This window comes from Lepus europaeus, chromosome 16, assembly GCF_033115175.1.
Source record: "Lepus europaeus isolate LE1 chromosome 16, mLepTim1.pri, whole genome shotgun sequence".
Lineage (NCBI taxonomy): Eukaryota > Metazoa > Chordata > Mammalia > Lagomorpha > Leporidae > Lepus > Lepus europaeus.
In genome coordinates, this window is record NC_084842.1 from 47,497,267 (window position 1) to 47,521,965 (window position 24,699).

General features: G+C 44.3%; 1 protein-coding gene across 1 annotated transcript in view; it reads right to left on the minus strand.

The window, feature by feature from the left end:
• Nucleotides 1-24,699, minus strand: part of KIF13B (kinesin family member 13B) — a 212,894-nt gene that overhangs the window by 96,087 nt on the left and 92,108 nt on the right. The window contains exons 7-12 of the mRNA XM_062212673.1: nucleotides 19,215-19,302; nucleotides 16,372-16,506; nucleotides 14,035-14,147; nucleotides 12,773-12,884; nucleotides 5,250-5,462; nucleotides 3,474-3,584 (exon numbers count right to left, since the gene is read on the minus strand). Coding sequence (XP_062068657.1) covers nucleotides 3,474-3,584; nucleotides 5,250-5,462; nucleotides 12,773-12,884; nucleotides 14,035-14,147; nucleotides 16,372-16,506; nucleotides 19,215-19,302 — 772 coding nt within the window. The remainder of the gene's footprint in view (nucleotides 1-3,473; nucleotides 3,585-5,249; nucleotides 5,463-12,772; nucleotides 12,885-14,034; nucleotides 14,148-16,371; nucleotides 16,507-19,214; nucleotides 19,303-24,699) is intronic.

Consider the following 24,699-nt stretch of genomic DNA (forward strand, 5'->3'; position numbering starts at 1 on the left):
TACCCTTATAAACACTAAGACTTCCTTTTCCTTGAGAACCTTACAAACTCATTAGGGGATAAAACTTTACATGGACAATTAAACTGTAAAGCAGTGCATATTTAGGGGTCAAAAGGCGCCTACAGGCTACCTGGGAATTCTACAGCAGGGGTCATGTCTGGAGCTGGCACACTAGACCACAGGGGTCATAGCAAGAGCCTGGCTGACTGGCAACAGCCCCAAAGATGATATGCAAAATCTTTGAGAAAAGAAATCCACTCAATCGAGTCTACCTAGAATTTCCCAAATTTACCTGGTGACCATGCACTCATTAATGGGGGCCGGCACCGTGGTGTAGCGGGTAAAGCCGCTGCCTGCAGTGCCAGCATCCCATATGGGCACCAGTTTCAATCTCGGCTGCTCAACTTCCCATCCAGCTCTCTGCTGTGGCCTGGGAAAGCAGCAGAAGATGGCCCAAGTCCTTGGGCCTCTGCACCCACGTGGGAGACCCAAAAGAAGCTCCTGGCTTCAGATCAGCACAGCTCCAGCCATTGTGACTATTTGGGGAGTGAACCAGCAGATGGAAGACCTCTCTCTCTGCCTCTCCTTCTCTGTAACTCTGATGACTTTCAAATAAATAAATAAATATTAAAAAAACAGACGACTCACCCATATTCTGTGCTATCCTGTCAAAAATACATTTTGGGAAATGCCAATCTTGACTGGGAAGAGACAGACCATCTGCACACCAGGCTTTCTCAATGAGAGGGTGGGAGGGCCAGCAGCACTAGCGCCTCCAGGCTTGGAGAGACTGGGGTGGAAGGAGGTGCTAGATAAGACACAGGGCTCCTGGGAGCAAGGCGCACAGATGTCAAAGACAAGCTTGCCTTGCACACGCTCACTCAGACTCGCCCTGGTTTGTGTCAGCACAAGGGCACATCAAAGTCAGCGCTTTGGGGAAGAAGTGTGACAAACAAAAGACAGAGTTCGGAGGCAGCGGAAAACAGACAGACAAAAGGGAGCAGAACAACAAAGGAAGAAAGTGGAAAAGGAGGCACAGCAGCGAAGGAAAAAGCAAAAAACAAAATTGGGGTGGAACTTTCCTAACAATTGTTCATCAGATGTCATAGTAGCAGCAGGAGAAATCTGAGCTGTGCATCCCGAGTACCACTGTATAGACTTAAAAGTATTTTCAGAACACATACACACTGCTTCCCTTTAATGCACACACCAGGACATCCCAGATTCTACCAAAGTACCTAGAAGTCTTAGTGATGGAGACACCAAAGGGGAAAAAAAAAGACTTTTCATTTACATTTTTGTCTTCAAATGTAAGACAGTTGATGGCCATAAAGAAATTATCACAAATGGGATGTATCAGTACCCCTCAAGCTAGTGTTTCTAGCTAAACAAACAGGTGTAAATAATTTCATGGTGGGAAAGAACTCTGCTGTCTATTATGCTTTCCTTCAGTGTGCATAATAAAATTTTAATATTCTTTTGTTTCCATGATTACCTGTCCTAAATTAAACTGTAGGGCTTTAGCTTCCTTATTTTTGTTGTTAGGAACTGATATTGGCATATATTTCCTCTAAATTAAACGAGTATTGTTCATGTTTAATACAACATTAAGGAAATTGGCGATTTTGCTTGTCAAGAAAATGATATTAAAGGCAATAGTTTTATTTTTAAAAACATCAATGCTTTGGGGCTGGTGCTTTGGCGCAGCAGGCTAAGCCTCTGCTTGTGGCGCTGGCATCCCCTATGGATGCCAGTTCTAGTCTCGGCTGCTTCTCTTCTGATTCAGCTCCCTGCTATGGCCTGGAAAGGCAGTGGAAGATGGCCCAAGTGCTTGGGCCCCTATACCTACATAGGAGACCTGGAAGAAGCTCTTGGCTTCAGTTAGGCCCAGTTCCAGCCACTGCAGACATTTGGGGAATGAACCAGTGGAAAGAAGACCTTTCTCTCTGTCTTCCCCTCTTTCTGTAACCCTCTCAAGTAAATTAAAAAAAAAAAACCTTAATAAAAAGCCCAAAGCTTATTTTTTAAAAAAAGTCAATGCTTTACTTTGGGAACAGCTCAAAAGGCTCACACCACATAGTCCACAATGGACAATTACTAGAATGACAATTTATGAAAAATAGGTAAGAAGTATTTTAAACACTTGTGTGTTCTCCTCTCTACCACTTGGGGAGTATGGGAATATGTTTTAAGGTAACTCAATGCAAGCAGGGAACCAAAACAAGACTGGCCACACATGTTTCTCTTTGATGAAACTGACAGAACACCTGTGGATTTAGTATAATATTCTCTCATTTGTATCTATTTTGAAAATATCTATAATAAACAAGCTTTAAAATGGAATTATATCCTAGTCTGTACCAAGATATAGCTATACATACATAACATTCACTGCAAGCTAACAGTACCACTGTCTTACATCACCTAATGCACAATTTTAGACAGCATGTTTAAAGATGGAGACTATGGGGTGACAAAAGATGCTGCAAGTTCTCAATGCTCTCTAATAGAAGAATGGTCAAAAGCTTTTGGGATATTTAACTTAGAGAAGGAAGGGGAAGAGGCCAAGGTAAGACTTAAGCGAGCTGAACACATGAATTGGGTGGCAACAGTCCCTATGTTGCAGGACTACTGAGAAGACTACAGAAGACCACATAGTTAAAAGTGCTAGGCAAAAGGACCAATTCCTAAGGGTACCCAATAAATGTTGACTGTCACTGTCACCATGAGTTACCACATATAGGTGGGACACTTCCACTCTTAGAAGAAAAACAAGCTAGGTCGGAGGGGAAGAAATGACAGAAGATTTCAATTAGCCAGCTACTATCTGAGTTGTTCAACCATGAAAAGACCACTAGATTGGGTACTGAGCTCTGAATCACCATGCACACATTTCTAAAACAAAGGATGCATAACCATGTAGCAGAAAAGCCATGAAGTAAGGGTTTTATTTAGAACATAGACCTTTTAATGTTTTCTCCCAATGCTAAACTTGACTAGCTCTTCCTAGACTAATGCCAACATTCCCACCCTAAGATTACACAACTCTTTATTAAGTTTTCTTACCAAAAAAGGATAGTCACCTCAGGCTTGGGCATTTCATATTACTTTCCCTGAGCTGTCACATGGAAGCAAGAAGCTCATAATCCAAAATCTATTACTAGTGATGTTATAATTCCATTAAGTTCCTTAGTTCTGAAAATCATTTAATGAGGGGATCAGAGTCAGAGACTACAAAGTAGTTATTTCATTTTTAAAAAACCTTCAAGATTACTAACACTGAAGAGTTAATTATTTCTTACATAATAATCTATTGAAATTATAGCACTTTATCCTCCAAATTAATTTGGTAAACTACAGACGCTTTTAGATCTAGATTCCTACTAACAGTGGCAGACTTGTCACTGGCAGAGGGGCCAGAAATGCCAGTTGAGTCCACTGTATAAACTGCTACAAAATTAAGAAACACAAACCTGTGCGATCTCCTCGGTTTTCCTTAATTTTTCCTCCCAGGTCACAGTCATTTCCTGGATTAGCTTCTCGGATTCTTCCAGCCGGTCTTTCAATTCTGGAGATTTCATTGCCTACAAGCAGAATGTTTACTTCATGAAACGTCTGGACGAAGCCCTAGAAAAAGAAGTTGCCTACTCTGCAAGGACCTATGTGACCATCTGTCTCCGGTCAGCTGTGCAGCCTGCTCAAGTCCCTATCTACTGCAAATATAGTAATGGGCCATCACTGATCCCACTACCCGGGCCACGGTGAAGACTAGAAACTCAAACTATCGAAGGTACATTTAAAAGGAAGACTAGGGACCAGCGCTGTGGCACAGTGGGCTAAGCCTCCACCTGCGGTGCTGGCATCCAATATGGGCACCAGTTCATGTCCCGGCTGCTCCTCTTCTGATCCAGCTCTCTGCGATGGCCTGGGAAAGCAGTAGAAGACGGCCCAAGAGCTTGGGCCCCTGCACTCATGTGGGAGATGAGGAAGAAGCCTTTGGTTCCTGGCTTCAGATCGCCCCAGCTACAGCCATTGTGGTCATTTGGGGAGTGAATCAGTGGATGGAAGACCTTTCTCTCTGTTTCTCCCTCTCACTGTCTAAACTCTACCTCTCAAATAAACAGAATCTTAAAAAAATAAAATAAAAGGAAGACTAATTCTTCCTTTTCCTCCAACCTGCTGTGAAGATCTCATTCCTTTTTAAATTCTAATAGGTAAAGTATCCAGCCTCATACACAGGATTCCACTGAGTCTTTACGGATGACTTAGGAATTTACTCAAATATATACAGACTAATGTGTGCAGCTGCAAAGTGGATGGTGCCAATACTAAGTTTGCTTGTAACTTCCCAAGAACCCTGACCTGTAAAATTATAAAAATAGGATAAAATTCAACAGGCAATGACATGCTCAAGGTAGCTGTCCTAACTGTGTTTTCCTTATTTACTCCCAGAATAGGGTTCGGAAGAAGAAAAGGGCTGTGGTGCCAGCGCCAGGAACAGATCCCCTAGTGCAAAATGACTGCAGTGCAGAAATGCTCGCTACAGTAGGAACCCTTAATCTGGTATTTCACTCTGCATTTCAAGGGATGCTTCAATGTATGAATGTATGAGAATTATGTAGGTTCTCAAATTCAGTAACAAAGACATCATTTCATGAGGGGATCAGAGTCAGAGAATGCCTTGTAGACTACACAGAAGGCTGAAGAAATTGAGGACAGTAAATAGATGGGTACTTTAGCTAGAGCTGTTTCCCTACAAACATAATTAATCCCCATCATGGAAAGGTTGGGTCATTAAGGTGTGAAAGACCTCAAGATTTCCATTCTGAATTCCATCACTTAATGAATAAGATTAAAAACATCTGTTGGATTCCTCGTCCAATCAATCCATGCCCACTCATTTCTGGCACTAAGCTGAATCACGTATGGTTGGTTTCTGGTCGCTCCCTTGCTCTCCCCTATGCTATAATATCTCTTCGCTCTCGTCTGCTGCCTGGCTACACATGACAAGAAGTATTTTCTCAGTTCTCTGTGTTCTCTCTTCTTCAAACCTTTTAACACCTATGAAAACTCTCAATTTCAAGTGTGACAACCTTTCTTTACTTCTCAGTTCCAACTTCTCATCCTAGAGGAAATTCAAAAACTCCCAGCAGAGGACTCATCACCGGAGGCCAAGGGAAGAAACCCCGAGCTCTGGCTTGAAGAGCCTTCCCTGGATGCACAGGGCACTGCCCGGCGGTGCCTCATACCTCTGCTTTTGTGAGCTGCTCTCGCAGTTTCTCAACTTCCTCCCGGAGATCTCGGATAATCCGTGCGTTCGGATCCTCGTTCACCACAGCGTGGTTCACAATGTGCTTGGCGCGATCTGCATACCGCAGTGTGGAAAGCGTTTCATCATAGTTATCGGCTGCCGGACTCACAGTGGCCACCATTGCTGTCTTGCTATTGCCCCCCAGGCTGTCCTGCAGGAGGGGGAAGAAAAGAAGGTGCATTTTAGGGAACTTGAAGTCAGACACGGTGAAGTAAGTTCAAAGTGAAACACATATTTAATGACAAAACTAGAGCTAAAAGCAGGTATACTGACTCAAATCCTATGTTGTTTGTTCTCAAAAAGGGAGGAACTTTGACTTTTGAGAAGAGACAGGGAAGAAATATGAAGCCTGCATTTATTTCAGTTTCACAAAAATTAATTCTAAGTCCATTTGTCCTATTTTTTTTTTTATCATCATCTTCTTCATTGTAGTGGAAATGGTGGTTGTCTCCTCAACATTCACTCTTACAAAAGCCCTAATTTTTATTCAGATCAACACCTCTCCTAGTCAAATCCAGGAGCATTGTGGGAAGAAGACAGAACCCTTATACACAGCTCAGGGATTGGAAAAGAGACACTTTCAAAGTCATGTCCAGAAGTTCAGGCCAGGGATACTTTTATGAGTAAAACCCCATTTCCCAGCCATTGTGATTGGTTCAGCCTCAGCACAGGGTCCCATTTGGGTCAATGAAATGTGAAGATGATGTTTTCCAAGAATTTCTGGATTTGTATCTCCTCATTTTTTTTAGTGAATTTTCCAATCCCATCCTCCTATCTTGATGTTGGTCAAAGAAACATGGGTCTTTGGAAGTTGTTGGTAGTCAACTCAAAACCATGAACTACAACCTGCTTTAGGGTGAAACTGACTCAATGGTAAGCACAAGAGAGATGTTAAGGATGACATGGTTGAGTCGCTGAATCAAACTCAAATTCCCTCCATGGAGGCTTTCTTTGTTCACCCAGTCATCCTCTAATAGCAAAAAAATTTGAGTTTGAAATTTTGATTTACATCTCAAATGATGAAGAATTTGCTACCAGAAAGTGGACATTGTTGATAACAAACATTTGTCCTATTTTACAGGCAACAGAATCGCCTAAGTGAGCAGAAAACTCAGAACGAAGAAAAGATGGCTTAAATGCCAGCAAAATCTTCCCTAGAAGAACTGAACAAATGTAGTAATGAGCTCACATCTGATGGTTGTGCTACTTACTTGGGAAGCTCTAGGAAGCCTAAATAATGATGTACAAAGTTGTGGCTACAAGCTATCAAATACCTCGTAAAGTTTCCAAAACATAAAATTATAGTCTTATGAAACCAAAGACACATTATAGAGCTTCATTTTCTTCTGTGATAACCCTTCGAAAACTAACAGAACAGGTTTCTGGTTCTATACAAAAGCCTCCGCAGTTCGGACAAGGCTTGTCCTGTTCATTATACTGCAATTGGCAGGCACAGTGAAATGGGCTTTGGAACTGTCTCCCAACATACAGAAAAAACGACTTTGTATTTGAGGATATTAGAAGTAACAAGATACAACTCAATCACAAAACTAGATTTGGGACATCACATCTGCCTCACTCTGATGGACCAAACAAGGCTGAATGGAATCCACCTGTGGTGGACAGCGCCAAAAGTGGCTCCCAGTATCCTCACCTCCTGGTGTTCATCCCCAGCCCTGGACAGCAGAACTTTCTGTTGAGCGTCTGATGAACAGAATACAGCAGAAGTGACAGCAAGTCACCTTTTTTTTTTTTTTTTTTTTTTTTTTTTTTTTTTTCCGACAGGCAGAGTTAGACAATGAGAGAGACAGAGAGAAAGGTCTTCCTTCCATTGGTTCACCCCCCAAATGGTTGCTAAGGCTGGTGCGCTGCGCCGATCCAAAGCCAGGAGCTTCTTCCTGTCTCCCACGCGGGTGCAGGGCCAAGCACTTGGGCCATCTTCCACTGCCCTCCTGGGCCACAGCAGAGAGCTGGACTGGAAGAGGGGCAACTGGGACAGAATCCGGCACCCCAACTGGGACTAGAACTTGGGGTGCCGGCGCCACGGGCGGAGGATTAGCCAAGTGAGCCATGGCGCCGGTCTGGCAAGTCACTTCTGAGATCAACACAAGGTGGTTCTGCTTGGGCACATGCTCCTGCTCTGGGGGAAACCAGTTACCATGAGCAGAGAAGACCCCATGAATAGACCCCACAGAGCGAGTCTGGAAGCAGACCTACGAAAGTCTGCCCAGCAACCACAGAAAGCAGACCCCACCACCGCTACGTGACAGACCTTGGCCAAAACCAGACAGGCTGATTGCTGCTTCCAGCTGTTAAGTTTGGGGAGTAATCATTTACAGAACCATAGATAAACTACTCACACACCGCTAAACCACGCCAAGCTGAGAAGAATTATCCAGATAAGATTCAGTGCCCTCCCTGAGTAATCAACATTAGAGAGAATCTCCAAAAGGCCAGTAACATAGAAATCACTAGCACATAAGAAAACTGTATTTTTGGACAATACTTACAGAAAATTATTACTACTGAAAACGTAACTTTTTTCCAATTCCAATATGTTTAAAATTTGTTACATAGACAATATTTGCATATGTACTTAGTTCTCAGACTTCTAAAGCTGATGATTGGCACCCCCATTTTACTGATGGGAAAACATTTATTCTGATAGAGGAGGTTAAATAATCTGCCCAAAAAACCCAGAACTAGTAAGGTAAAAAATATTCTAGCCAAGCTAGATTCTGTTTTCAAGTCCAAAAGGACTTCCCAATGTATACGTGGTAATACACAGTTCAGATCTAAGGATTAAGACAGATTTGACCCCTCTCCAAATTATTTTATCTTAGTATCAACAACATAATACCTGAACTACTGACAACAATTCAATACAGTCACAGACAAGATATCTATTTATCCAGTACTAAGAATTTGTTTTTCCACAGAAAACATAGTTATATTGTCAGAGAAAATACACTTTAATGCATGAAAAGGCAGGAAATACAACTAATTTGGGATTTCAAATCTATCATTGCTTGTTTCACTTTTCGCTAATAAACACTCATTTCACACTGGTGGTGCCTGAGATTTGGCAACTTCCAGAAAAATGTCACGAAGACTGCCACGCACACCGACGAGATTCAAATGGGACATGAAGAGCAGACAGGGATTAAATTCCACGTTGCATTTCAGCTCGCCAGTAGCACCACACCGTCAGCCACATGAACCACAGGTGCTACTGGGCAAAGGGCAGCTGTGCCAATGGCTACCAGAGGAGAAGCGCGCACAGACTATGCCATTATTTATGCTGCAAAAAGGAAACTGGGCAACAAGTGGTTGGTATTTTTAAAGCCCTCATTCGGGGAGCAACAATGTGCTTACAGTAAAGTGGCCTCCTGCCATTGGTGAGAAGGAAATGGTAACAAAAGATCTGGCACTGGCTCAAGGAGAAAGAATAAAGCTTCTTGCTGACTCCTTAGCTGTTTAATTAGGCAAACTAGACTCGCTTTGTTTCAAATTAAGTGTTCATGGGATACAAATTTAATTTTGGAAAGCAAAATTTTTTTAAAAGCTGAAAGAACTCTTTCAAGTCATCTAATCAAATTGCTGCATTTTACAGACAAGAAATTGAAAGCCAGGAAGACTGGCCGATTTATCGTGGATCCCAATGCTAGCTCAGAGCAGAGCTGAAATTGCCCGCTCACTCAGCTCATCACGCCCCTAAGCAACACTGTAAGAACTAAGCCAGGGTAAACACAATGTGGTGTGGCAAAACAAAGAGCAGACAGGCAGGGGGAGCCTTCCAGACAAAGGGACCTTTGAGACCTAAATTTCAATCAGCATCACTCAGGTAAAGAGAAGCAGGGGGCATGGCAGGGGCGATGCAAGAGTGGCAGAGAACGCGCCAAAGGGAGTAAGAATGCAGCCCTGGAAGCGAGACAGCACTCGCCACTTCGCTAGAACTTAGAATACCAAGATCCCAAAGAGGAACAGGTTAAGAGCATTAATCTAGAAAGCTGCTGTGAGTGCTGTGGTCCTAGCTGAAGAGCACAGACTGGGCGGGAAACCTGGAAACACTGGCAGTGAAAGTGGCCTTCATTAGGGAAGCAGCACTAAGGATCAAACAGCACGGTGGATGCCAGAGATAATCCAGGCACTCATTCTCTACAAGAAGTTGCTTGGTGCTCAGAAGCCCTCATTTAAAGACTGCCAACACCACAGGGCAGGTGCTTGGCCTGGTGGTGAAGACCCTGGTTAGGCCACCTCCATTCTACATGGCAGTGCCTAGGTTTCACACCTGCCTCTGGCTGCTGACTCCAGCTTCCTGCTGATGCAGACTTGGGGGCAGCAGTGATGGCTCAAGTCACTGGGGGTTCCTGTCATCCAGGCAGGAGACCTGGATTGAGTTCCCAGCTTTCAGCCTCAGCCCGGGCCAGCCGCAGCATGTGTGGGCATCAGGAGAACCAGTGAACAGGGGAGTGTGAACGTGCTCTCTTTCTCAACCTGCCTTTCAAATAAACAAATATTAAAGAGGGAAAAAAGGAGCTTTATACCGCAAGAACACAATTATAATTCAAATGCAATGGGGAAAAAAACTGAAAAATAAACTGCAAATCTTATCTCAGATAAGTAATTTTCTGAGTTCAATGGAAGTTGTATTGGAAAGTATGCAAACCACCCCAATGTCAAGTGAGGATGAAGGGGAATAGATAGAGAAGGAAAAAGCAACAGGGACCTAAAAGGCACTTCAAAGAAAAATGAACTGTGTACCACCAGATTTGGAGTGGTCCCTGGGAACACTGCAAGCTCTGGAACACATTTTTAAAAAGCAATCCTGTTTATGAACTTGCTGCTGAAGTCAAACAAGATACAAGGAAGGTCACATAAGCTTTTAAGGAAAACTACAAAACCTGGGCTAACATTTGATCTACAACACTTATAACGTAATGTAAACAAAATATGAAGTGAGCTTTTTCAAAAAGTTTTGTTTTTACAAGTATTCTTCAAGCTCAAATATTTTGTTTTTCATCATTGTCTACCAAAGATTGGTAAAGTGAGCCTCCAGATGAAAAGCAACCTTTCTGAAGAGCACAGGCCAGGCGAGAAAAGTTAGGCAGTGAGGACAGCCTTGGACTCCAGTCTTGATCCTGCCACTGTTCTGTGCACCTTCCCTGCAGCCTACCTGACCTGCTAAGAGGCAAACGAGAGAACACACGTGGCCTCTGCTTCTACTGCCATGGGTTCCAGTTACCTGGGACATTTTATCCATGCTGGTCACATTGACAGCAGTTATTTCCTATTGTTTGAGGTGGGATGAAGTAGCAAACATCATACAACAAGGACAATAATATTCCCTCTTTCAAATCAGGCGCGTCAAGGAAGTGTTTCTGTGGAAAGTTCGAGGAAGAAGAAAGGATCTCATCCAGCTCTCTTCCGGAGAAAATGTGTGAGATTTTTAAGATGAATCATTGACACATTCCTTGGTAGTAAAATGTTTTGTAATAACCCTTTATGAGATTTTTTTAATTATCAAAATTTGTTTACCCTTTTGTTTCAAACTTCTAATTTTATTGCATTTTGGCCAAAGTGTTTAATCTATCAGATTTTCCACTGCAGCAAATTTCATTTAAGCAGAACTTAGTGACACTGATGGAAAGAATGTTTTCACTTGACAAAGCCTGTTCAGATGGTGAGCTGTTTACAAAATGGAATATTGGGAAATCTTTCAAGGGGTGCAGAAAGCGTTAGATCTGACTTCCCTTCACAAGGGCTGCCCTCTAAACCTGCCGTAAGCTAAGTCAGTAACTGTGACCTCTGTTCTCAACCCTAACAGAGACAGGTGGTCAACACAGTTTTGTTTTTTTTTTTTTTTTAAGATTTATTTATTTGAAAGTCAGAATGACAGGGAGAGAGAGAAAGACAAAGAGATTAAGAGATCGAAAGATCTTTCATCTGCTGATTCAATCCCCAGGCAGCCTCATCAGCCAGGGCTGGGCCAGACCATACCCAGGAGCTTCCTCCAGGTCTCCCACGTGGGTATCAGGGGCTCAAGCACCTGGACCATCCTCCACTGCTTTTCCCAGGCCACTAGCAGGGAGCTGGATGGGAAGTGGAGCAGCTGGGACATGAACCAGTGTCAATAAGGGATGCTGGTACTCCACGTGGTAGATCTACCTGCTATGCCAAAATGCTGGTTCCCAGTGAATATATTCTTGATCAATGAGACAATGAATGCTCACAAAACTAAACATGACACACAAAATTATTTCTCCATTTTAAAAAAATAAGGGAAAAAAAGTATTAGGCAAAGAATTTTGCTCAGGGTTGACACCCTCTGTAAAAAGTTAAACTGTCACTAGAACTATATCCTCTAATACCCAGTCTATCTCCCACTCAGCACACCCCTCCACATAGACAGAGGGAACCTGGAACACCACCATAGTTTTCTGTTTCATCAGACTCTGACTATGTGCCCGTACTGTGCTGTCACGGAGTCCACCACAAATTCACATTCTAATTGTCTGAGCACACACTGAAGTTCCCTTCCTAGGTGCTGAGCCATCAAGGGCAGGGAGTGGCTTACGACGCCATACAGTCTCCTCACAGCCCTTCATACAGGTTTTCTTTCTCATTTCCATTGCTCTCAGTCATACTGAATCAATTAAGCACGGAATGTGTACTCTGCTCTGTATTCTTTAATAAAAACCTCAAAGAAGTGGAAGCAGGTTAAGCCATAGCTTGGTTTGCCTGTATCCTATATCAGAGTACCTGATACAAGTCTCAGCTACTCTGCTTCCCATCTAACTTCCTGTTATTGCACCTGAGAGGCATCAGATGATCTGCCATCCATTCAGGAGACCCAGATAGAGTTCCTGGTTCCTGGTTTTGGTCTAGCCCTACTCCAGCTGTTCCAAGAACTTAGGAAGTAAACCAGTAGCTGAAGATGGATTTCTTTCTCTCTCTGCCTTGCAAATAACTAACTCTCATTTAAAAGAAGCTTAAGCAAACTAAAATGATCATGAGTTAAGTAAAACAGAAAACAAGGTCCAAAATGTCAAACACAAGGACTCTCAAAACATAGAGCCACCCAGCAGTGTGTGTCACACAGTGGAAGATCCTTTCCCATGACTCACTCGGCTGTCACATTAGCAGTGGGTCCTTCTTCTGTTTCCCCAAAGCCCCAGGCTAAATTGTGTGAGAAGGGGGCGCCCAACAATCCAACTCCATCCAGGTTCTGGGGGACTGGGATGTTAATTACTAAGAAGAAATTTATGCTCAATTCACTAAAATTGCTGTGGGTCTATGATGAATTTATCAATTATTTTGTAAGGGCCCAATAAGTACACATTTGGACGCTGATACAAGAAATGGTAACTGGAGATTAACAGTGCACTCTTGCCACCTTTCTTTCACAAACCACCTACAGTATGCCAGGATGGGAAAAAAAACAAGAAGGAAAAAACTTACTTTGAGCAGCCATGTGAGAACGGAATCACGATATGGAACAAATTTATTCTTGTTTTTGCCAGCACTCTGATCTGCCAGGGCAGAGATAACCAGACCGAGGGTTGTGAGGGACCTGCACAGTACAACAAACCGTAACAATTACACAAAAGGGGTAACAATTACACAACTGTCACATTTTAGCACAAAGACTGAAAATCAAGATGCTTTGTTCCTACATGTGAGCAGCACTGTCAACATTTTGCTGCTCAGTTTAGAAAAACACAAATTCTAAGTAGCTGTTGTCCCTCTAAGAATACATTAAGCAATGAAAATGCTTAGCCTGATTGCTTATTTCATTTGGGTAGATGAAAATGTAAGCTGTAAATCTTCAGGTGAAGATAAAGATACAAATAGCTCTTCAAGAAAGGAACCACAAACACAACAAAAACATTTATGAGGCAAAAACCATGTATGTTTTAATAACAGACAACATGTGGGTGGCAGTGTCCCATTATCTCCAACTGGTGACTAATGGCTTGCTATGCGCCCTTCCAGGAGCCATGAGGATAGAAAAGACCCCCACCCACAAGGACCTAAAAGTTTAGCTTGAGGAGGAAACTGTAACCACATGAAGGAAAAAGCAAACAGATTTTTATCTCATAAGGCCCTAGCTTCTCGCACTTGGACAACACAGCAGCAGTTAGGATACACCTAGTACACATGCTGTTTGCTCAGAGAGCAACACATGGGTCAAGGTCTACAGTTAAAAATCAGAGAGACCAATTACCTTTGTTCTTTAATATAGCTGAGACCAATGATTCTCAACCTGGGGGGTGGGGGGGCAGGGAGGGACACACCGTGCACCGCTAGCAAATAGATAGCCATGCTGAGAGTCTGGGTTGTACCACTGCATGTGAGGGGAGAGGCAGCAAGTGCTACTGCCATCTAGTGGGCAGATGCCAAGGATGCTGCAAAACATCCTACAATGCACAAGATCACTCCTCCTCTTCCAGGACAAAGAATTACCCAAAATGTCAATAGGGCCACTGTTGAAACATCAACTTAACTGGGGCTCCTCTGACTCATCAGGCATTACACAACATAAAGTGAGCTCAGGCCCATTAAAAATACAAAAAAAAAAAAAAAAAAAAAAAGTTCTGAACCATCCATGACAGCCTTAATCTCTCCAGAATCTTATTATTTTAATAACCACAGAGGTTCACCTATTTGGCTATTAAATCAATAAATCAGTTAAAAAAAAAAAAAGCTTCTGGAAAACTTACTTGTTAATGTTGCTCCCTTCCTTCAGCCTGTCACCTGCAGCTCCAGTTTTTGTTGCTCGTTCACTACCGGCTAAGTCCACCAAGCTCAGTTTGCCCACTTTCTCACCAGATGTCTACCGAAAAATTGATAAACACCAGTACATAGTTAAAGAACACAGAAATCAGACTGTCTACGTTGAGTTTGTCTAAATCCTTCACTGCAGTTATTTACTGTTATTTCAAAATCATTGTGTACTGGTATGCAATACTGAAACTGCATACTCTGGTTGGTAAATTCACACAGCAGCTACAGAGCTCCACTCACCCAAAAAGCCTGAGAGTTCATTATCTGAGACACAGCGCCCTGAAATGACACACTCTGAAGACAGCCAAAGTATTTTGTGTATTTCTCTGAACTATTTTTGATTTTTATCATGATTTGAAACTATACTTAAAACTTCATGGGCCGGTGCTGCAGCTCAATAGGCTAATCCTCCGCCTTGCGGCGCCGGCACACCGGGTTCTAGTCCCGCTCGGGGCACCGATCCTGTCCCGGTTGCCCCTCTTCCAGGCCAGCTCTCTGCTGTGGCCAGGGAGTGCAGTGGAGGATGGCCCAAGTGCTTGGGCCCTGCACCCCATGGGAGACCAGGAGAAGCACCTGGCTCCTGCCATCGGATCAGCGCGGTGCGCCGGCAGCAGCGCGCCTACAGCGCCGGCCATCGGAGGGTGAACCAACGGCAAAAAGGAAGACCTTTCTCTCTGTCTCTGTCTCTCACTGTCCACTCTGTCTGTCAAAAAATAAAAAAATAAAAAATAAAACTTCATGAATATTTATTTACCAATAATTCTGAGGCAAAATACTTGCAATTCGTACTGCTCTAAAAAACACTAATCTGACTTTTATACAATAAAAATTCCTCAAAACATGTTCTGAAGTCTTCCATCTTACTCATATTTAATAATTCCTTCCTATTTCACAACTGCAGGTATCAGAGTTACATCTTTTTCTAGTTAAGATATTATATATACATGTATATAGCATTTTCTTTTTCAAAATTCATATATATACATGTAACAAATATTTTACTCTTCAGCAACAGTGCAAGAATAAAAGAAACCAATGCCAGTTGGATCCTTTTAAGACTTTCCTTTAAAATACACAGGAGTATGTATTTCCATAAAATAAACATGTGACTAACAAAAGGATACTTGGTTTCCCAAATTAAGAGCACTTTTGGTTTAATAAAAAGAAAAGGCCTTCAATGTTTTTTGTTTTATGCTGAAAAGGAAATAGGAAACAAAGAACTTTTTGTTGTTTAACACTAGTCTTGCTGTGATGGTAAAACAAGAAAAATAGGCTTTCAGCAAATGAAAATCCTGCCAAACATAGCACTTTGCAGGGTGATTATTTTAACTCCTGGTATTTGAAATTAATACATAATAAACTATACAAAACCTCACACAAAAGAGGAAAACACATGCGTCAGTCAACAGAGACACTGCCAATGTGGCAAAAGTATAAATATGACTCCATTTATCCCTCACAAGATCCCCAACCGAAACTCAAGAATTACTCAACAAGATCTAGTAACTTTATAGTACAATCTCCCGAGAGCAAGTCAGTCCTTCCAACACTAGCCACTTAGCAGAAGGCGACACTGTAAAGACAAACAAACAAAATGCACTCAATCAGCTGCAGTGTCAGTCTTGGCTCCTGCAGTCGCCACCACTCGAAAGCTCAGAAACCGTGGGTCGCCAGCTTGCCTACCTTCTGAGCCACCCTCCCTTAGCTGGAGGCTGGGGAGCTAACCTCTGCCTCTGTCAGACACCCTTCAGCCAGGGTTCCCTATGTGACACAGGGTCCATCAACCAGATCCTCTTGCTAAAGATGTGGAAAGCACATGTAAAGCAGAGGCCACGGCCCTGCTTCCCTGTGTGTGTTTTTCGTGGCAAGCGGGTCATGGAAATGTGATGCTTTCTGCTGGAAGATTCCAGCAGTCTCTGCCTTCCAGGGAGCTACAGGGTAGCTGCAAGGACAAAAGCAACGTCTTTAGTTCTGCTTCCTGACCATGGTCACAGGCTGTGCCTTGAACTCCTAGCTTTCGAGGCGTCCTTGCAGGTTCTGGAGGTTATTCCCCAAGATTCCACCTGGAACCAACTCCTCCTTAGGTTGTGGCAACATCTCTGTAGTCACCTCACTGTTCACAGTCCAGCCCTGTCTGCTCACCTGCTTGTCCAAGTCCTACCTGACACATGAGTGTGCCTAGGAATTTTATTCATCAAATAACCTGAAGAGAAAAAGACAAGCCATGATCTACTCCAGAAAGTCAACACAAAGGTAACGCACTGGACACCTACCCCAGACTTCACGTCGTACAGCGTATGCGTGAGGGTGATTTTGAAGACTGCATGGGACCGGCTGCTCTCCTCATTCATGTTGGTTGCAGCGACTGTGCGAGATTTGTTACCCTCAGACATCAAAGACTCAATATCCTAGGCGGAGATAAGTCAGACACACATCTTATCATCCGTGTAGTAAATATGAAAACTCTGCTACCCACACGGAATGCAGTACAAATTTCATTACTTAGTCAACAACGAACAGTGAACCCCACAGAGCACAACAGCTAATACTGTCTCTGAAAACTCAAAGCCCATTATTTTCTGCAGGCACAGACCAAAGAGGCAAGCTGCATTTAAAAATCAGAAAAATTTAGAACCAGGACCAGCACTGTAGTATAGCAGTTAAAACCACTGCCTGAGGCCAGCATCCCACATGGGTGCCAGTTCATATCTCAGCTGTTCCACTTCAGATCCAGCTTCCTGTTAATGGCCTGGGCAGAGATACCCAAGTGTTTGAGTCCCTGCTACTCAGGTGGAGACCCAGATAAAGCTCCTGGCTCCTGCCTGGGCCAGTGCTGGCCATTCTGGCATTCTGGGGAGTGAACCGGAGGATGAAAGATCTCTTTCTGCCTCTCCCGAACTCTGACTTTCAAAATAAAGAAACAAATCCTAAAAAAAAAAAAAAAAAAAAAACAACAACTTTAGAAGCTATCCTTTTGAATCACACAGATGGATGCATCTGTCATGCTAACCTCACCTAATTTGAAAATTTTTAAAACTTAGATTTTTAATCATTGATTCAATACAACTTTACTGCTTATACTTTTTTTTTTTTTTTTAATTTGTTCATTTCATTTATTTGAAAGGCAAAATTTGAGAAAGAAAGAGAGAGACAGAGACCTTCCATCCACTGGTTCACTCACCAAATGGCCACAATGGCCAGAGCTGGGCCAGCCTGAAGCCAGGAGCTTCTTCCAGGTCTCCCATGTGAGTGCTGTGACCCAAGCACTTGGGCCATCTTCCGTTGCTTTCCCAGGCACATTAGCAGTGAGTTAGATGGAAGTGGAGCAGCCAGAACTCGAACCAGAGCCCATACGAGATGCCAGTACTGCAAGCAGCAGCTTTTTTTTTTTTTTAACTACGCCACAGCACCATCGCCCCCACCCCCACAACTTTACTGTTCAAACAAATTATACACAAATAAGCAGCCAACAAATAACTTGTAACTTCTTCACTCAATGTATATCACCAGCTACCACCTTTGTATATCTTACCAGATCTGTTTTGAGTATCTATATTTGTACATATTTGTTCAAAAGTCAGAGAGAGAGAGACAGACAGACAGACACACCTTCCATCCACTGGGTCACTCCTAAAATGCCCACAACAGCCAGAGCTGCACCAGCCAAATCCAGGTCTCCCACATGGGTAACAGAGACCCAGCTATTCCAGCTCTCATTGCTGTCTGCCAAGGTGTGCATTAGCAGGAAGCTGGAATCAGGAGTGGAGCCAGGACTCAGACCAGGCACTTCATCATGCAGGTATCCTAGCAGTGTGTTAGCCACTATACAAATGCCCACCCCAAAGCCATTTGTAAAATGAGAATACTTAAAGACTAATTTTCTATATAGATTTACCACATGCTTGCTAGTACTGATGAAAGAGAGGAGGAGGGAGGAGGGAAGGACAAAGGAGGGGGAGGAAAGCAGGGAAAAGAAAGAAGGAGGGAGGGAGGGGCAGACAGAATATAATAAAGACCATGGATTTTCATTTTGTAAAATGCTGCAAGTTCTAAAATAGTCACTTAGTAATCTGAACTTCAGTTTCATTAGTAAGACTAATGAAAGACTACAAAGCTGTAGGAACATCTACTTTACAAGGATTTTAATAAGGAAAAAGAAAAGACTACATGAAAGATAATAAGTCGCCTCCTATTATCCAGTCTCCTCTTCTTTCCAATAAAAGAACCCAGCTTTTAGCTCAGCATATCACAGCAGAGCTAAGAGACTGCCTCTCCCAACCACCCTTGCAGCTCAGTCTGGCCACATGATGCATAAGATGGACTGTATAACACAGGCCATCTGGGAACTCTCCTTAAAGAATGTAGGTGTACTACCACATCTTGGTCCTAAGAGACTGCTTGAACCATGAAAACAGGGGCATGGCTGCATCTCTCTATATGGCATTCTGAAAGAAACCTACCACCACCACTGGAACATTCACCCTTAACCCCTAGACTTCTTTCAGGTGAAAAGTCTGTGTAAATCACCATTCATTCACTTATTCAAATGTATACTAAGCACCTACCACATGCCAGGTACTCTCTAGACATTGAGGATACATAAGGAACACAAGAGACAATAATCCACACTTCAAAAAACTGAAACCCTATACAGTTTTTATGTTATCTGCAGCTGAACATAATCCTGATACATATATACAGTCTCATGTTTTGCTGTATAAATATAAAAATGTTATTTCTTGAAAAATTCAACATAATAAAAGGCTCAAAGTAAAAAAAAAAAAAAAATTAATGGGATTGGAGGGGAGGGGTTGAGTGGGGCAAGGGGTAAAAGTAGGCACCAGAACAGATAAAGGACAACAGGTAAAATTTACAATCATCTAGGTCCATTCCAAACCCATTAAGTCTGACAATCCTGAGGCTTAATTTAAGAGCTTCTTCCTCTTTAGCCTACATTTATTTGCTGGTCTCTAATCTGCTATCTCATTTTTAAGATTTTCACAAAAAGTGATTAAGTGATTGTATTGTAAGATTCATTTTTGAAAATAACAAATTAAACAAACAAGAACACTGTATGTCCCTCAGTTCCAGTAGTTGACATAAAGGATGCTGTTACCTTGTAGCCTGTGACAGCCAGTTTAGAAAGTCCATCCACATAGGGTCCCAATACACTATGCTCTCTGACTTTCAACGTTTGGCGGCTTCTGTTCATAAAAGGCAAAGAATTTATTTTTAACAATAATCTGGTTTTTTTTTAAGACTCAGCTGTGCTCCATAAACATATATGCTGAATTCAAAAGAGACCCCCCAAATAAATAAAACCAACTGATTTGATCCCAGAAGAATTTAAAGCGAACTTTAAAATCCTCACTGGGAAGAAAACCTTCATAATGTGGCAAAATATCACATCCTTCCAAAGGGTACACCGTGGGATGTCTATTTACTACACAAAGAATGCAGAGTCAAATAAATATGAACAGTCTACTTGTCATTTCACAGAATGTGGTACAGAGGGCGGAAACTCAATAAATGTTAGCTATGCAAGGAAGGAAAACTACAGACCAATCTCAACCATGAATAGGGAAAAACAAAAGACAACAAACTGAATCTAATAACTGAAAACACAAAATTGGGCTACCCCAGGGCTGTTAGGCTGCTTTAACATTACAAAGAAAGATCCTGCACTTAATCACACTGACAGACTAATGGGGCAGGGGGAGGGGATATGTGTGATCATTTTAATAAACGCATGAACATGGAGTCAATAAAAATTAAAAATGAATACTCGTTTTTTTTTTAAAGTAGTCTCTTGGCAAACAAGGAACTGGTAACTCAGAAAACTGCATCCACTAAGAACACAGAGCACCACAGCATACTTCATGTGACAGAACAAGAAGCAGCCAGGTGCCTGCTGGCCAAAGGGCACAAAATTCTAGTCAGAAGTTCTTGAGATCTATTGCACAGAATACTGACCACAGTCAACAATAATATAATGCATGTATCCAAACTGCTGAGAATAGGTTTTTAAATGTTGACCACAAAAATGTAAATACTTGCGGCTATGTTATTTAGTTTGATTTGATCATTCGACAATGTTTCCATAGATCGAAACATCATATTGTACCCTATAAATATACACGATTTTTATTTGCCAATTAAAAATAATTCTTTTATAAAATAGAATACCTCGACAGTGAGATTACAAGTGATTCTTATTTTGTTTGTCCATATTTTCCACCATAAACGTGTACTCATTCTAAACTATATAAAATCTTGTTTTTTAAAAAATAAGTAATGGATTATAATGCTTAAACTTGTTTGGCAGTTCATCAATTGCTAAGAAATAAAGACCCCATTCCTCAGCCCGATAGGCAAGCTCCTTTCTAACCTGCTCGTACCCACTTCTCTTGTCTCACTTTCTCATCCTCATCATCTTGCCAGAATTCATTGTTATGTTTCCATTCTTAAACACACTATGGACTCCAGCAGAGCCAGAACAATGCCTGGACAACCGAGCTGATACAGTTTCTAGTAAAATTCTGGCACCTAAGAGTCATTCAGGGCTGGCACCGTGGCTTAACAGGCTAATCCTCCGCCTTGCGGCGCCGGCACACCGGATTCTAGTCCCGCTCGGGGAGCCAGATTCTATCCCGGTTGCCCCTCTTCCAGGCCAGCTCTCTGCTATGGCCCGGGAAGGCAGTGGAGGATGGCCCAAGTGCTTGGTCCCTGCACCCGCATGGGAGACCAGGAGAAGCACCTGGCTCCTGGCTTTGGATCAGCGAGATGCGCTGGCCGCAACGGCCATTGGAGGGTGAACCAACGGCAAAAAGGAAGACCTTTCTCTCTGTCTCTCTCTCTCACTATCCACTCTGCCTCTCAAAAAAAAAAAAAAAAAAAAAAAAAAAAAAAAGAGTCACTCAGTGAATAAATGGTGATAAAGAGGACTCCCAAACTGCTGGCTTACAAGATGTAGAGAGAAAGTGCTAGTAACACAAAAGCGCAGAGTGGAAAGGAAGAAATGGTCAAGAATGCGCAACACGAGCAATGAGCACAGACACCGCAACCAGCCCACCACCCTCACCTACAGACAGAGGCCAGCCCACCACCCTCACCTACAGTCAGAGGCCAGCCCACCACCCTCTCCTACAGTCAGAGGCCAGCCCACCACCCTCTCCTACAGTCAGAGGCCAGCCCACCACCCTCACCTACAGACAGAGGCCAGCCCGGCACCCTCACCTACAGACAGAGGCCAGCCCGGCACCCTCACCTACAGACAGAGGCCAGTCCACCACCCTCACCTACAGACAGAGGCCAGCCCGGCACCCTCACCTACAGACAGAGGCCAGCCCGGCACCCTCACCTACAGACAGAGGCCAGCCCGGCACCCTCACCTACAGACAGAGGCCAGCCCACCACCCTCACCTACAGACAGAGGCCAGTCCACCACCCTCACCTACAGACAGAGGCCAGTCCACCACCCTCACCTACAGACAGAGGCCAGTCCACCACCCTCACCTACAGACAGAGGCCAGCCCGGCACCCTCACCTACAGACAGAGGCCAGCCTGGCACCCTCACCTACAGACAGAGGCCAGCCCGGCACCCTCACCTACAGAGGCCAGCCCACCACCCTCACCTACAGACAGAGGCCAGCCCACCACCCTCACCTACAGACAGAGGCCAGCCTGGCACCCTCACCTACAGACAGAGGCCAGTCCACCACCCTCACCTACAGACAGAGGCCAGCCTGGCACCCTCACCTACAGAGGCCAGCCCGGCACCCTCACCTACAGACAGAGGCCAGTCCACCACCCTCACCTACAGAGGCCAGCCTGGCACCCTCATCTACAGACAGAGGCCAGCCTGGCACCTTCATCTACAGTTAGAGGACAGCCCAGGAACCTCACCTACAGCCAGAGACCAGCCCACCGCCCTCACCTACAGAGACCACCCCACCAACCTCACCTACAGTCAGAGGCCAGCCCACCACCCTCACCTACAGAGACCACCCCACCAACCTTACCTACAGAGACCAGCCCACCTCCTTCACCTACAATCAAAGATTAGTCTACCTCCTTCACCTACAGACACCAGCCTACTGCCTTCACCTAGTCAGACACCAGCCTACCACCTTCACCTATAGTCAGAGACCAGTTCACCTCCTTCACCTATGGTCAGAGACCAGCCCACCATGCTCACCTACAGTCAGAATCCAGTCCACCACCTTCACCTATAGAGACTAGCCCACCACCTTTACCTACAGTCAGACACCAGCCCACCACCTTCACCAACAGCCATACACCAGCCCACCACCTTCACCTACGGTCAGAGGCCAGTCCACCACCCTCACCTACAGACAGAGGCCAGTCCACCACCCTCACCTACAGACAGAGGCCAGTCCACCACCCTCACCTACAGACAGAGGCCAGCCCGGCACCCTCACCTACAGACAGAGGCCAGCCCGGCACCCTCACCTACAGACAGAGGCCAGCCCACCACCCTCACCTACAGACAGAGGCCAGCCCACCACCCTCACCTACAGACAGAGGCCAGCCCGGCACCCTCACCTACAGACAGAGGCCAGCCCACCACCCTCTCCTACAGACAGAGGCCAGCCCGGCACCCTCACCTACAGACAGAGGCCAGCCCGGCACCCTCACCTACAGACAGAGGCCAGCCCACCACCCTCACCTACAGACAGAGGCCAGCCCACCACCCTCACCTACAGACAGAGGCCAGCCCGGCACCCTCACCTACAGACAGAGGCCAGCCCGGCACCCTCACCTACAGACAGAGGCCAGTCCACCACCCTCACCTACAGACAGAGGCCAGTCCACCACCCTCACCTACAGACAGAGGCCAGCCCACCACCCTCACCTACAGACAGAGGCCAGCCTGGCACCCTCACCTACAGGCAGAGGCCAGTCCACCACCCTCACCTACAGACAGAGGCCAGCCTGGCACCCTCACCTACAGACAGAGGCCAGCCCGGCACCCTCACCTACAGACAGAGGCCAGCCCACCACCCTCACCTACAGAGGCCAGCCTGGCACCCTCATCTACAGACAGAGGCCAGCCTAGCACCTTCATCTACAGTTAGAGGACAGCCCAGGAACCTCACCTACAGCCAGAGACCAGCCCACCGCCCTCACCTACAGAGACCACCCCACCAACCTCACCTACAGTCAGAGGCCAGCCCACCACCCTCACCTACAGAGACCACCCCACCAACCTTACCTACAGAGACCAGCCCACCTCCTTCACCTACAGTCAGAATCCAACTCACCTCCACCTACAGTCAAAGATTAGTCTACCTCCTTCCCCTACAGACACCAGCCTACTGCCTTCACCTACGGTCAGACACCAGCCCACCACCTTCACCTACAGTCAGAGACCAGCCCACCACCTTCACCTACAGTCAGAGACCAGCCCACCACCTTCATCCACAAGTCATAGGGGGTCAGGAAGAGCTGTAGAATGGCCTTTCATGAAAGCAGCAAAGTTAGGGAACAGGGAAGTGACTTTCAAATCTAAACTGTTTACTGTCCTCCAGTACACCATCATGATATTTTCTCATGATTAGCAATCTTAGAGAATGTAGGATCAAGCATTGAAACCATCACTATATAACTGTAGATGAAATATATACAGAACAGGAGGCTGGTAGTGTGCTTAACGAGTAAAGCCACCACCTGCAATGCCAGCATCTTACTTGGGTGCCAGTTCATATCACAGCTGCTCCACTTCCAATCCAGCTCCCTGCTAATGGCCTGAGAAAAGTAGTGGAAGATGGCCCAAGAGCTTAGGCCCCTGCCACTCATGTGGGAAAACTGGAAGGAGCTCCTGGTTTTGGCCTGGCCTAGCCCTGGCCGTTGTGGCCATCTGGTGAGTGAGCCAGTGGAGGAGCAAAGATCTGTGTCTGTCTCTTTCAAATAAATACAAAATGCAGTATGTGTAGAACAAGTGTTTGGACATATTCCATTATTTTATTCCTTTTTCTTTTTTCTTAAAGATAGTGCCTACTATATTTTTCCTGAGTAAAACAATGTAATCATGATACTGTACAAAGTAGATGTTGAATTAATAAAATTAGTACTTGAATAAAAAGGCCAAGTTCTCCCAAATACTGTATAGCTAAAACAAGATCACATTTGAAGGTATCGATCCATTATTCTTCAACTTCCCCAAGGGCTTTTCATGGGAGGAAAACAATGGCTACCACTTACTGAGCACTTGCTATATGTCAGTAAATGTCCTAAGACCTCAGCTGTATCATCCCAGGCTGTCTCCACAGCAGCCCAATGAGATACTGTATAATAACAGCATTCTCCTCCATATAAGTTAGCCCTGGGAAGCATAAGGAATTTGTAAGATATGTGACAAGAAGACCTGGACACACAGCTACATGACTCCAAAATCCACCCTATGTATTACTAACCTACACACAAGACAAGCTCATAATAAATACTAAAGGTTATGAATAACTGTAGATAGTGAAGTCCAAGCAATTCCACACAAGCACTGTGGAATACAAAACAAAAGAACAAACAGGTATGCAGTCAATCAGTTAAGAATTTCTGGAATGAGTAAGTCTGGGCTGGA